This window comes from Ovis aries, chromosome 2, assembly GCF_016772045.2.
Source record: "Ovis aries strain OAR_USU_Benz2616 breed Rambouillet chromosome 2, ARS-UI_Ramb_v3.0, whole genome shotgun sequence".
NCBI classification, from domain to species: Eukaryota; Metazoa; Chordata; class Mammalia; order Artiodactyla; family Bovidae; genus Ovis; species Ovis aries.
Window position 1 is genome coordinate 112,693,975 of NC_056055.1, and position 15,544 is coordinate 112,709,518.

The window sequence follows — 15,544 nt, forward strand, 5'->3', positions numbered from 1 at the left end:
GCATTGCAATGTTTTCCTCTAGGACTTCTAAAAGATTTTCCTAACTATGCAGGCTAGAGTTCATACACAAGCACTCCCAAGATTCTGGTTCAGTGGAAGTAGTCCTGCTACCCAAGAATATTTAATAAGGAGATATTTTGTTGCAGGTGGTTCACAGTCTACAGTGGAAACAACACAATTAAACAGTCTTAAGTTACTGTCAAGAGCTACTCTCAAACACATACCTAGATATATAGCTCATATGCTTAAGGATGTCCCTGCTCTCGTAAACAAGGACTTGATTCAGCAATACTTACAGTTAACATTGAAGTTGTCAATAGGCCCCATGCAAAGAATTCAAGGAAGATGACAACAGCAGCATGGTATACACTTGGTCGGCCAAAGCCTTGTAGCTAAAAAAAAAGAGGAAAATTATTATGAAAAACAGTAAACAGTTAAAAGAAACCCATCATCCTAAAACGGTACTTAACACACACAAACTGTATAAACTTAGGACCTACCCATATTAAATAATATTTAATAATATGGTTAGGTCCTACCTATTTTCCAGTAGTCATGTATGGATGCGAGAGTTGGATGATAAAGAAAGCTGAGCACCAAAGAATTGATACTTTTGAACTGTGGTGATGGAGAAGACTCTTGAGAGTCCCTTGGACTGCAAGGAGACCAAATCAGTCAGTCTTAAAAGAAATCAGTCCTGAATGTTCATTGGATGGACTGATGCTGAAGCTGAAGCTCCTTTACTTTGGTCACCTGATGTGAAGAGTTGACTCATTAGAAAAGACCCTGATGCTGGGAAAGACTGAAGGCAAGAGGAGAAAGGGACAATAGAGGAAGGGATGGTTGGATGGCCTCACTGACTCAATGGACATGAGTTTGGGCAAGTTATGGGAGTTGGTGATGGACAGGGAAGACTGGCATGCTGCAGTCCATTGGGTCGCCAAGAGTCGGACACGACTGAGCGACTGAACTGAACTGATATTATTTAAGATAAAGCTTCATTCTGTGGTATCCCTGATTTCTTCATCTTCCCTTATGGAAGATGTCAAGATTATATATTTTCTACTTGGCCTGTCAATGTAAATAACTGGAACTCTGGTAGAAAATCAACTGGGTCTTCAAGAGGCTCAGGTTCCAGGACCTGAATATTCTGTCTAAAGACACTAATTACGGGTTCCTTAGCCATTTGGCCCAAGTTTGAAGTTACCCTTGTTACATGAGAGAAGAAGACAGGGAGTCAACACTAAAAAGCTTCAGGGGCAGCATAGATGATTTAAAATGATAGGAGCTGGGGGAAGAACAATAAGGATTAGGTCAAATCTGAAAACACACTTTGATACATAAAGGTGTTAAAATCTAGCTTTCTGTTTCCCTTTTGTTTTAAAACTGTGCCTATTCTGATAATTTTCTTCAATTTATGATTTCTGGAGATAAAATCTAAAAGTCTACTGAATTAACGTTCTTTGACTCTGTGACAATGGTTATTACAAGATCAAATGCTTTATTAGCATTTTGTATTGGAAGTGATACTTACAAAAGACTCTGTAAAATCCCCTCTTCCCATGCTTTTCATACTTTAAAAGGTAAAAGCATATCTGCATGGTTTAATTAGAATCTAACCATGAGTAAATGATCAAATTCTGATTATGAGACATCTATAAGTCAACCAGCCTGGTCTCCTTAAAAATGTCAATGTCATAAAAGACCAAAGTAAAGGTAGGAGACTAGTACAGATTAAAGGAGACAAGTCATGACAACCAAATGGGGGATCCTGGACTGGATCCTGGATAAAAAGGACACGAGAGGAAAAAATCTGAATATGTAATATATATTAGGTAATCATATGGCATTAATGTTACTGAACTTATGGCTATCAAATAATTTAACAAAAAAGAAGGTACACGTATACTTTCAAAAGCAAATGTCACAAAATTTAATTTTGTTAATTGTCGAGCCTTGATGAAGGGAATAACTATTCATTTTACTATTCTTCTAATTTTTTATTGTTTTGAAAATTTTCAAAAATTTCAGGCCAGGAACATTGTTATTAAAAATCCAAACTTGTAAATTTCTAGATTTTTCCAACAACAAATAATAAGTAGTTTTAAATGCCACTTAAATAAGACATTTGCAAAACAGAAAGCATTTTACAAAATTTTAAAAACAAAAAAGGACCATTTAAGTACCAAACAATTAAAACAAAGAAAGATCTTTATTATAACACAACCTTCAAACCAGGTTTTGAAACAGGAGGGTAGAGGGCACAATCTTTAGAAGAATCACATAGCCTAGGATATACAGAACATAAACTGGTTAGAATCAACTAGGTCTCCTAAGAAACCTATGTGCAGGTGAAGAAGCAACAGTTAGAACCAGACATGTAATGACTGCTTCCAAGTTGGGAAATGAGCATGACAAGACCATATATTGTCACCCTGTGTATTTAACTTATATACACACAGAGTACACCATGTGAACTGCCAGGCTGGATGAATCACAAACTGGTATCAAGACTGCAGGGGAAAATATTAACAACCTCAGATATGCAGATGATACCACTCTAATGGCAGAAGGTGAAGAGGAACTAAAGAGTTTCTTGATGGGGGTGAAAGAGGAGAGTGTAAAAGCTGGCTTGAAACTCAACATTAAAAATACTAAGATTAGGCATCCAGTCCCATCACTTCATGGCAAATATAAGAGGTTAGAGTGAAAACAGTGACAGATTTTATTTTCTTGGGTCCCAAAATCACTGCAGATAGTGACTGCAGCCATGAAATTAAAAGACACTTGGTCCCTGGAAAGAAAACTATCATAAACCTAGACAGCATATTAAAGAGAAAAGACGTCACTTTGCCAACGAAGATCTGTATAGTCAAAGATATGTTTTCCCAGTAGTCATCTAAGGATGTGAGTTGGTCCATAAAGAAGGCTGAGCATCCAAGAATTGATGCTTTCTGGCTGTGATGCTACAGAAGAGTCTTGAGAGTCCCTTGGATGGCAAGGAGATAAAACAAGTCAACCTTAAAGGAAATCAACTGTGAATATTCATAGGAAGGGTTGTGGCTGAAGCTCCAATACTTTGGCCACCTGATGCAAAAAGCCAACTCACTGGAAAAGACCCTGATTCTGGGAAAGAATGAATGCAAAAGGAGAAGGGGGCAGCAGAGGAGGAGATGGTTAGATAGTATCACTGACTCAATGGACATGAACCTGAGCCAACTCCAAGAGACAGTGGAAGACAGAAGAGCCTGGCGAGCTATAGCTCATGGGGTTGCAGTGTTGGACATGACTCTGTCTGTCCATCACTGAATTCTTTCTGTGACACAACATTAAGAACCCAAGCTTCATTAAGCCCTGAGCCCAGGTGTGGAATCTCAGTTAAAACAGAGGTGAGTTCAAGTCCCATCTGAGTTGTAACTGCACCAATTATAGGGTAGCTTTTCATCCTAGCTCCTTCATCTCTTGCAAGGTAGCCAGAGCAACCATTTAAATGTAAACTGATCCTCTTCGTCACCCTCCCTGGCTCCTATTGCCCGGAGCCACACATCTGGCACATCCAACACGGTCCTACACTCCCTATTTCCTTTGTTATCTGCTACGGTTTTCTAGAAGATGTCGAACAAACTTCATTTCTGTTTACTGTCTACCTCCCCTAGACTGGAAATGTAAATGCCATGAAGGAAATGGAGTTTTTACATCTATTTTGTTCAGAGATGTACTCCAAATAGTACAACCCACTATAGCAAGCACTCAAGAAAATGCAGGTGAGATGGAAGAAGAAGCTCTTTGGAAAATAATGGTTTTTCTCTGGTCTCTTAAACCACAAAATCTACAATTTAGAAAAAATGACCCATATCCCTCAAAGACATGGTATGGAGAAGATAAAAAGGAGAACCACATACTACATTAGTATACGGAGTAAAACAAATTTGAGCAATACTAGCCAAAACAACATGTGGATTTTGGGTTTTGACCAAAAGGAAAAATTGAGTCAATTGTGAAGTAAAACTCACATTTTAAACTAAGATAAGAAAAAATTAAACATAATAAATCTTCTCTGCCCTCTGGCCTCCCTCTCCCCACTGTGGATCGTTTATTTGCCTTATGCATCAACCAAACCTTTCCCATCAGTAGAAATTTCCCCTCATGCATAAATGGCAACATTCTCCCAAGATAACACCTTAAATATAATATTCTTTCTTGATAAGGTCACATGGCTCTCAGAAATTGATTGTGTAAGCTGTAAATAACATGTTAGTTGATGTATAGCCCCTCTGTCTCAAAAACACTGGATATAACTGTGTCTTGACCTCTGAAGCAGTGCAATGATGTAACTGTGTACGGACCAAACGATTTTCAGAGTTTTCTGACATGCTCCTCCTGGTTAAAAACCTCATGCTTAGCTCAAAAAATTTTTCATTTCTTTCTTAGAGCAATTAAGTTTTCATCAACCCAATCATAGAAATTTGAAAATAGAATAGGTATTAAGTGATACTCAAGACTTATACTCATCATAATGGTACTAAAGACTTCTTTAAGTCCTTAAATCTTAGAGTCACAAGCTAATGTATTAAATTTTTTAAACAGAAGATAATTGTAATCTGTTTTAAAATCTACAAAATGAAAACAAAAGCAGAGGTAATGATAAAAATAAATTTTAAGAAGCAAATAGCTTATATGCATTTACCAATAATTTCCAAATTATCTAGGACTAAATTACCCACCCCACACTGCAAAGAATCTATCTCAAAATGCAGATGAATATATGCCAACAAATTGCATAACTATCATTATAAATCGTTCATTTTATCAATTATCATGCACACAGAATTTTTAAAAAAAGCAAATAAAAAACCCAAAATCTTTGATAACTGCTCACATAAGAAGCAAAGGAGGGTCATCTTTTTCTCATTTGCAGTTTCTGTGGTTTAGTGTAGTACTCTTTCCCAGGCAAGTTCTATTTATGAAGACCATTGGGATAGAGATCCACATGGCTACAATGCTAATTAAATATAAAAACAGGCACTCAGTTTGTGGGCATATATCATTTGACAATTACGCTATGTTTAACGCCTTGCAAAGAAACAGACAACCCGCCTTTTATTCAAATAGTAAATGTTTATATCTGTCAGTTAAAAATTGTTTAAATTAACATCTCTTCTAAAATGCGAACACTTTCTTTCATCTCTATGTAAACTACTTTAATTATCATTCATCCCTAGCAAATACGAATGTGGCTTGACAGCCAGGCCTTGATATAGCGGGAATTTTGTGTGGGCAACTGTATAGGAGACAGTGACAAAAATAAATCTGCTTTCCTTCCAATTCCTCCTTTAGTTCTCCGTGTCTAGTATGCTGATGAAAAAAGCAGCACATGCTTCTTTAAATTATGAGCTAATTAGAAATGACTTACTAAACTTTTAATTAATTAAAAGTTTTACTTAAATTACTAAAAAAGTTACTAGACTTTTAATTAAACTTTTAATTATTTCCAGTTGAACATGATATAGCAAAGCCTCTCTGGATCAGTTCAATGTCTCCCCTCTCCATTTTCAGTCATCAGTTAGTTCACTTCAGTCACTCAGTCATGTCCAACTCATTGTGACCCCATGGACTGCAGCATGCCAGGCTTCCCTGTCCATCACCAACTCCAGGAGCTTCCTGTGTGTGTATGTGTATTAGTTGCTCAGTAGTGTCGACCCCAGGCAGGCTTCTCTGTCCAAGGAATTCTCCAGGCAAGAATATTGGAGTGGATTGCCATTCTCCTCACCAGAGGAACTTCCCAACCCAAGGATCGAACCCTGGTCTCCTGTCTCACAGGCACATTCCTTACCATTTGAGCTACAGGGAAGTCCTGTAGAAGACTTCAAAAAATGAACTACAGATTCTTCCTATTCCTGTACACCAAAACTTTTAACAGTTATGACTGTGCTGTAAATTCTATTAGGTTTATTTCTCCACTTCGTAAGATATGGAGGGGCTTAGCAACTTGATCTAACCAACATATATCAGATAAAGTAACAACACAGACCTCTGACGAAGGCCTCCAAAGGCCTTCAAGACCGCAGAGAAATCCCATCTCAGCATACAAGGATGAGAGCGTATGAGACTCTCCCTATGAGGCCGTCTAGATCAACCAAGGGCCTGATACGGGCAAGGCCAGCTGAGATCATCCAACTCCGATCAAGCCAGCAGATGACTGAAAAATTATGAGTAACTCCCTCCACATCCCCCCCCAAAAGAAAAATGCAGTGAAGAAACCCACACTGAGATGAACTAAAACTGCTAATCCAAAGAATACTTGTCTTAAGTCACTAAATTTTAGGGTAGTTCCTTATAAAAAGCAAATACTAATAGGAACTGATATAACCACCACCCCCTTGCCCTCATGATTAAACTCAAGACTGTTTTGAGTATCCTCTGTAGCTCCCCAATCTCACCCTTAGTCCAAACATAACTCAATGAAAAATGTGTGAGATTAAAGAATAACCTCTATCACAAACATCCTTTTTTACTTCTATTTTAAAAAGTAGATGGAGTAATCATTATATTTATTATAGATGTTTGCGGTTATGAGCTTCCCTGGTGGCTCAGATGGTAAAGCATCTGCCTGTAATGCAGGAGACCCGGTTCAATCCCTGGGTTGGGAAGATCTCCTGGAGAAGGAAATGGCAACCCACTACAGTATTCTTGCCTGGAGAATCCCACGGATGGAGGAGCCTGGTCGGCTACAGTCCACGGGGTTGCAAAGAGTTGGACACAACTGAGCGACTTCACTTTCACTTTTCACTTTTGTGGTTACAAAGAGAAACAAGAATTTCTGAGAAATCATTTTTTGAACACTAAGCTACAAAAAATTAGTTCAAAGTAACAGTGGTGGTGGGAGCAGGGGAACGAGGGTGACATCTGGACTTAAAATATAAGCATGTGAAACAGGCTACAATATGAATGAACCTTGAGGACACTATGTTAAGTGAAATAAACCAGTCACACACACTGAAAAACAAATACCTTATGGTTCCACTTATACGAGGTATCTAGAGTAGCTGAACATAGAAACAAAATGTAGAATGGTGGATGCCAGATGGAATAGGGCCAAAGAGGAAATTGTTACTTACTGGGTATAGTTTACTTTGGAAGATGAAATGTTCTGTTAACAATGCAAATATTCTTAATACTATTGAACTGTACACTTAAAATTTAACTTCTTGTTTTATATTATCTATATTTTACCACAATTAAAGAAAGTTTATATGTACATATATTTATGCCTGCAACCGTGGGAGACCCGGGTTCGATCCCTGGGTCAGAAGAGCCTCTGGAGAAGGAAATAGCAACCCACTTCAGTACTCTTGCCTGGAAATTCCATAGACAGAGGAGCCTGGTAGGTTATAATCTGCGGGGTTGCAAAGGGTAGGACACGACTGAGTGAGTTCACTTATACACACGTATATATGTAGATTATATGTATATATGCATGTGGATATTCAAAATCATGTAAGAGACCTCCAAAGAGCATTTTTTTCCTCCTTTGGAGAAGAAGATCTGCAAAAGTGGCTGAAACTGAAGGAAAAGAAGCTTATATTATTAAAGATGATGAGAGGACCATATGGATTAAGACCTATTTCTTTCAAACATAAACCCCAAACAAAGACATCCAAGAGCAGCCAAAGGTCTAGACATGTCTTCGAGTTTCCATTCACATACAGGGGGCTCCAGGGTGCTTACTACAGGAGTTATTTTTTATAACGTAGTGATGATTTTCCTAGGATATTCAAAATTAGCTTGTAGGTAAATAAAAGGCACGGTCCATAACTTTCTGTTTAAAAGACTGTATATTACCCATTATAGGAAAAGAGTAAGCACTCATTTTTTTTTTTTTTTAATGTGAGGAATTAACATTGTATTCCTTAAGAAGGAAAACAACTTCAACTCTCAGCTCTCTTAATTAAGCCTACTGTGATTCTCTCCTCAGGAGACATGCCTAGAGGATTAACATCACTCTGGCTATACAGGAGTTTGTAAAAAAAGTGAAAATGTTCGTCACTCAGCTGTCTTTGACTCTTTGTGACCCATGGACTGTAGCCCGCGAGGCTCCTCCATCCACGGAATTCTCCAGGCAAGAATACTGGAGTGGGTAGCAATTCCCTTCTGCAGGGGATGTTCCCAACCCAAGGATCAAACCTGTGTCTCCTGTACTACAGGCAGATTCTTTACCTCTGACCACAGGAGTTTGCATTGTGTATTGTACTGTTGTGCAATACACAATGCAAAACAAGTACTCCCGGGACTTCATTCAAAGCCAGACACAGCAATCAACCAATCACTGCACATATAATCCTAAAATTACCTAATGAGCTTAACACAAAAAGCCAAAATATCAAATACATGAAAGGCATTATTAAGGGAATTAAATACTTGGACTTAGCACATCTCTTTCTTAATGTTTTATATAACAGTAGAGACTAGTAAGAGAGTTAAACAGTAGAGACTAATAGTTCAGTCACTCAGTTGTGTCCGACTCTTTGTGACCCCATGAACCGCAGCACACCAGGCCTCCCTGTCCATCACCAACTCCTGGAGTCTACCTAAACCCATGTCCATTGAGTTGGTGATGCCATCCAGCCATCTCATCTTCCGGCATCCCCTTTTCCTCCTGCCCCCAATCCTTCCCAGCATTAGGGTCTTTTCCAATGAGTCAACTCTTTGCATGAGGTGGCCAAAGTATTGGAGTTTCAGCTTCAACATCAGTCCTTCCAATGAACACCCAGGACTCATCTCCTTTAGAATGGACTGGGTGGATCTCCTTGCAGTCCAAGGGACTCTCAAGAGTCTTCTCCAACACTGCAGTTCAAAAGCATCAATTCTTCAGCGCTCAGCTTTCTTCACAGTCCAACTCTCACATCCATACACGACTACTAGAAAAACCATAGCCTTGACTACATGGACCTTTGTTGGCAAAGTAATGTCTTATGCTATCTAGGTTGGTCATAACTTTCAATACTAAGAGAGTTAATTTTTAGGTAGGTTGATAAGAGAGTCCAGGACCCTTGAGGAAGAGGAGGAGGCAACCCTTTTTTTACATTCTTTCCCCTTAGGCCTCTGAGTTGCTATGGCAACAATCTATTTGCCTAAGACTAACTCTAACCCCAGGGCTAATGATTATACAACAAAACAATGTATCTTATTCAGAAACCTGTTTTTCTTCAAAAACCTATGCCCTTGATTATATGGATACAATATATCCCAACCAAAGACATCTTGTTCAGAGACCTGCTCCCCTTGGTTAATCTTGTTTTGATGTTATCTCAAGATGTATGTTGAGGGAGAGGAGCCTGGTAAAACTTTCACAGCCTTGAGGTATATATACCTTGAGGTATATATAATATATAATATATTATATAAATATTATATAATATATATAAAGCAGCAAGGGTGGGTACACTCCTACCCCCTTCCAGTGCCTTTCCCTGAAAGCGCCTCTCTATTCTTTCACTTTAATAAAATCTCTGCTAAACAAAGCTCTGAAAGACTGAGGCTGCATCTTTTGTCCCAGAGTGAATTCTCCTTCAGAGACCTTCTGCTTCGAATTCCAACACCATTCACCGTAAGCTATCACTAATGAGTTAATTATCTTTCTGCATTCCTTTTTATGGAATAGACATACATAAAAACATTACAACTCTTACATGAACATATGAAAGTCATAAAACATTAAAGTAAGGGAATATATTAATATGTTCTACTCTGCATAAGCAATCACAATGCTAGAAATGTGTCAATATTTTTATACATGTACATTATAGGTAAAAACATTCTTCTACATAAATGGTAACAGAATATGTATCTTCTTTCTTCTTTATGAATACCTTAACCTATTTTTCCATGTCACTGTATACAAATTCTTGTTCTCTGTAACTGATACACTGTATTCCACTGTATGAAAATACCATTATTTTAACCATTCCATGTTGATGGATATCAATGGAGTTTTGTCTTTTTCAATGTTGTTGAAATAATAATTTTTATTTTAAAACATTTTAAAGATAATTTTAAGCCTACAGAAACCAGTAGTCTTTGTATATCCCTTACGAGCTTCCCCAAATGATAACATATTAAATAACTATGGTATAATTATTCAAACCTGGATGCTTAACATCACTACACTACTTTAGCTAATTCACGAATCTTATTTGAATTCACTTTTTTCCCACTAATTTATTTTTCCTAGTTTAGGATCTAGTTAAGGATCTCACACTGCATTTAGTTCTTATATTTCCTTAGACTTTTCCAATCTGAGATGATTCCTAAGATTTTTATTTTATATTTGCATGATCTTGACACTTTCAAGACATATTGGTATATACTTTACCAGTTATTTTGTAGAATGTCCTTCAATTTGAATTCATCTAATGTTCTCTCATGATTAGGTTAGTGATAATCACTAAAAATGTTTATTGAGATATAATTCATCTTTCCATATATTCACAAAGTTTTAAAACCATCACCCAAAAAGAAGTCCCATAGTCATGAGCAGTCACTCCCCATTTTCTCCTCACCCCATGCCCTGGTAACAATCAAACTTCTAAATCTGTCTCCACAGATTTGCCTACTCTAGAATCATTTATAAACAGAATTCACAAATAGATTCATATGACATGTGGCTTATTGTGTCTTGCTGCTTCCATTCAGCATAATATTTTTAAAGTTCATCAATGTTCGTTATTCAATTCTATGGCCAAATAAAATTCCACTGTGAGAAGGTACCGCATTCTGCTTATTCATTTATCAGTTTAATAGACACTTGAATTCGTTCTACCTTTGGCTATTACAAATACTGCTAGTATAAACACTGATATACAAATTTCTGTAGAACATAATTCTCTTGGCTATGCATTGAGGAGAAGAACTGATGGGACAAAAATGTCCTTTTATATATGCAAATGTACAGCATTCTAAGGTAAATTCCTAAAAGTGGAATAGTAGGGCCAAAGGTTAAACACACTTTAAATTATAATCCATAAGAAATAATTATAATAAAAAGCAATACAAACTGTTAGTGGAAAAAAAATCACTTCAGATTACATAGCTAATCAACAAATGTCTCTAACACACACAATGCTTCTTTTAAAAAAAAAAAAAAAATCAAGGAAGACTAAAAACCCAACAGTAAGATGGGCAAAAAACAAACTGTTCTTAGAATAAGGTATTATATCAAATAGCCCTTCAACAACTTCATTCATAAAAAGAAAACTGCAAATTGAGCTTTACTCAGATAATGTCTCATTGTCAGTTCAGGCAGTCTTCCAAAGTTTGACAATATTCCCTCATATTGCTAATCGCATGAAAAATCATACAATGTGGCAACATCTAGCAAAATTACTTACATATTTTCCTTCAAAGCAAGAATTCCACTTTAGAGATCTGCCCCAAAGACAAAAGAGGAATAATATGAGGTGTCATATAGACAGGGCTCTGGACACTTGAATAGGGTTTCCCCCTCAACGGACTCAGTTCATTCACTAAAGTAATACCAGAATCAGTTCAGTTCAGTCACTCAGTCATGTCTGACTCTTTGCAACCCCATGAACTGCAGCACACCAGGCCTCCCTGTCCATTACCAACTCCTGGAGTTCACTCAGACTCATGTCCATCGAGTCAATGATGCCATCCAGCCATCTCATCCTCTGTTGTCCCCTTCTCCTCCTGCCCCCAATCCCTCCCAGCATCAGAGTCTTTCCCAATGAGTCAACTCTTCGCATGAGGTGGCCAAAGTACTGGAGTTTCAGCTTTAGCATCATTCCCTCCAAAGAAATCCCAGGGTTGACCTCTTTCAGAATGGACTGGTTGGATCTCCTTGCAGTCCAAGGGACTCTCAAGAGTCTTCTCCAACACCACAGTTCAAAAGCATCAATTCTTTGGCGCTCAGCTTTCTTCACAGTCCAACTCTCACATCCATACATGACCACTGGAAAAACCATAGCCTTGACTAGATGGACCTTAGTCGGCAAAGTAATGTCTCTGCTTTTGAATATGCTATCTAGGTTGGTCATAACTTTTCTTCCAAGGAGTAAGCATCTTTTAATTTCATGACTGCAGTCACCATCTGCAGTGATTTTGGAGCCGAAAAATATAAAGTCTGACACTGTTTCCACTCTTCCCCCATCTATTTCCCATGAAGTGATGGGACCAGATGCCATGATCTTAGTATTCTGAATGTTGAGCTTTAAGCCACCTTTTTCACTCTCCAGTTTCACTTTCATCAAGAGGCTTTTTAGTTCCTCTTCACTTTCTGCCATAAGGGTGGTATCATCTGCATACCTGAGTTTATTGATATTTCTCCTGGCAATCTTGATTCCAGCTTGTGTTTCTTCCAGTCCAGTGTTTCTCATGATGTACTCTGCATATAACTTAAATAAGCAGGGTGACAATATACAGCCTTGACGTATTCCTTTTCCTGTTTGGAATCAGTCTGTTGTTCCATGTCCAGTTCTAACTGTTGCTTCCTGACCTGCATATAGGTTTCTCAAGAGGCAGGTCAGGTGGTCTGGTATTCCCATCTCTTTCAGAATTTTCCAGTTTATTGTGATCCACACAGTCAAAGGCTTTGGCATAGTCAATAAAGCAGAAATAGATGTTTTTCTGGAACTCTCTTGCTTTTTCCATGATCCAGTGGATGTTGGACCACTTGACTTCATACTCCAGGATATCTGGCTCTAGATGAGTGATCACACCATCGTGATTATCTGGGTCATGAAGATCTTTTTTGTACAGTTCTTCTGTGTATTCTTGCCACCTCTTCTTAATATCTTCTGCTTCTGTTAGGTCCAGACCATTTCTATCCTTTATCGAGCCCATCTTTGCATGAAATGTTTCCTTGGTATCTCTAATTTTCTTGAAGAGATCTCTAGTCCTTCCCATTCTGTTAGTTTCCTCTATTTCTTTGCAGTGATTGCTGAAGAAGGCTTTCTTATCTCTTCTTGCTATTCTTTGGAACTCTGCATTCAGATGCTTATATCTTTCCTTTTCTCCTTTGCTTTTCACCTCTCTTTTCACAGCTATTTGTAAGGCCTCCCCAGACAGCCATTTTGCTTTTTTGCATTTCTTTTCCATGGGAATGGTCTTCATCCCTGTCTCCTGTACAATGTCACAAACCTCATTCCATAGTTCATCAGGCACTCTATCTATCAGATCTAGGCCCTTAAATCTACTTCTCACTTCCACTGTATAATCATAAGGGATTTGATTTAAGTCACACCTAAATGGTCCAGCGGTTTTCCCTATTTTCTTCAATTTAAGTCTGAATTTGGTAATAAGGAGTTCATGATCTGAGCCACAGTCAGCTCCTGGTCTTGTTTTTGTTGACTGTATAGAGCTTCTCCATCTTTGGCTGCAAAGAATATAATCAATCTGATTTCAGTGTTGACCAACTGGTGATGTCCATGTGTAGAGTCTTCTCTTGTGTTGTTGGAAGAGGGTGTTTGCTATGACCAGTGCATTTTCTTGGCAAAACTCGAGTAGTCTTTGCCCTGCTTCATTCCGCATTCCAAGGCCAAATTTGCCTGTTACTGCAGGTGTTTCTTAACTTCCTACTTTTGCATTCCAGTCCCTATAATGAAAAGGACATCTTTTTGGGGTTTTAGTTGTAAAAGGCCTTGTAGGTCTTCATAGAAGCGCTCAATTTCAGCTTCGTCAGCATTACTGGTTGGGGCATAGACTTGGATTACTGTGATATTGAATGGTTTGCCTTGGAAACGAAGAGATATCATACCAGAATAGAACATAGTAAATCCACACACTAGAGTATTATACAGTAATTACACACTGCTTTGGAGCAATGATCAGAATACGTTGTTAAGTAAAAAAAAGCAAGGTACATACAGTACTTTTTAATCTAAGAGATCCAATACCATTAATACCTATGCACACACATATATTTGCTTATAATAAAAATCAAAACACAGGTGGAAGGAAGCATCCAAAGCAGTAGCCAAAGAAAACCAGTTACACACGTGAGAAGGAGGGAGAGAAATGGGAGTGACAGATGAAAGTAAGATTTCGTATCTTGTTTTATGTATTTGGTTTTGGAACGAAGGATTATAGATGCTTTGAAAGTGAAAGTCACTCAGTCATGTCCTACTCTTTGCGATCCCATGCAGCCCACCAGGCTTCTCTGTCTCTGGAATTCTCCAGGCAAGAATAATTGGAGTGGGTAGCCATTCCCTTTTCCAGGGGATATTCTTAACCCTGGGATCTCACCTGGGTCTCCTGCACTGCAGGCAGATTCTTTACCATCTGAACCTAAAATAAAATTAAATCCAAATGAAATAAATCAACTTGTGTATCAAGGTGTTGTTCAGTTGCTTTAAAATACAGAATTTGAATGCATGTCCTAAGGATCAAAAAAAAAAAAAGAACAAAAAACAAAAAACACTAAGCTGTTTTAAAGTAATCATGTTGGTACTAGAAACACTTTTATTTTCTGAAATTTCAAATGTATCTAGTAGCACACAGTAAATAAGTTACTATGCTATTATCTCGAGCAACTAAGATTTTCATAGTAAAAGAAAAAGATACAAATGTAAAATGAAAGAAGTAAAATCTTGAAATCTTAAATTTGGTTTAAAAATATCAATATAGATTGTGGTATAATTACCTTAAAGGAAAATAGCACTTCCTAATTCTATTCACTGAAAAGGTGTACAAAAAAGTGAGCGACCTAACAGGAGTGAACACTTCCTAGAGCACAGATTGTGGTCTTGAAACATCATTTCCCACTAAAAGAAAATTAAAATTTTTGGACAATAAGTTGATTAAAGGTTTTTGGTAAAAAAAAAAAATGTACATGATCTTGGAACATATTTTGGCAAAAGCAAATATGCTATAGACAACTATAGTCATATCAAAAGGATTCAGGAACTAATCTAAAGGAACCCCCACTGGAGAAGGACTGAGTAAGAAGAGCAATATCTGCATGAATTGAAATGTAAGATCTTTGGTGGATGTTAGAAAACTAAGCTATTATTCTGAAAACTGGTAAATGTGGGAAAAAATGAGAAAGAAGCATGTATTCCCCTTTTCTACATCTCAGGATAACCAAACACTGATTAGCTAAAGTTCTTTTTAAGAATTTTGATAATGAATGAAAAAGTAATGATTAACTTATTATCTTCACACTTTGTTCAGTTCAGTTCAGTCACTCAAGTCGTGTAAGCTCAATGAAATAGTAAATCCAGGCAATAACTATTAATGGCCTTAAAGTCATTACGTCTCTTCATGAATCACAGCCTTGTCATGGCAATGGGGCTTATGTCATGCAAGACCACACAATACGGAAGGGTCATAGTGGAGAGTTCTGACAAAATGTGGTCCACTGGAGGAGGGAATGGCAAACCATTCCAGTATTCTTGCCACGAGAACCCCATCAACAATATAAGGCAAAAAGATATGACACCGGATGATGAGCCCACCAGGTCAGACTGTGTCCAATACACCACTGGAGAAGGAAATGGCAACCCACTCCAGTATTCTTGCCTAGAAAATT

General features: G+C 37.7%; 1 protein-coding gene across 6 annotated transcripts in view; it reads right to left on the reverse strand.

Moving 5' to 3' along the window:
- Positions 1 to 15,544, reverse strand: part of MFSD14B (major facilitator superfamily domain containing 14B) — a 122,014-nt gene that overhangs the window by 75,059 nt on the left and 31,411 nt on the right. For 5 of the 6 annotated variants that reach the window (XM_060409584.1, XM_004004465.5, XM_060409585.1 and 2 more), the window contains exon 2: positions 297 to 392. In XM_060409584.1, the coding sequence (XP_060265567.1) occupies positions 297 to 392 (96 nt within the window). Of the gene's footprint in view, positions 1 to 296; positions 393 to 14,259; positions 14,311 to 15,544 lie in introns of those variants that run through there. The other variant, XM_042243574.2, reaches the window with a different exon arrangement.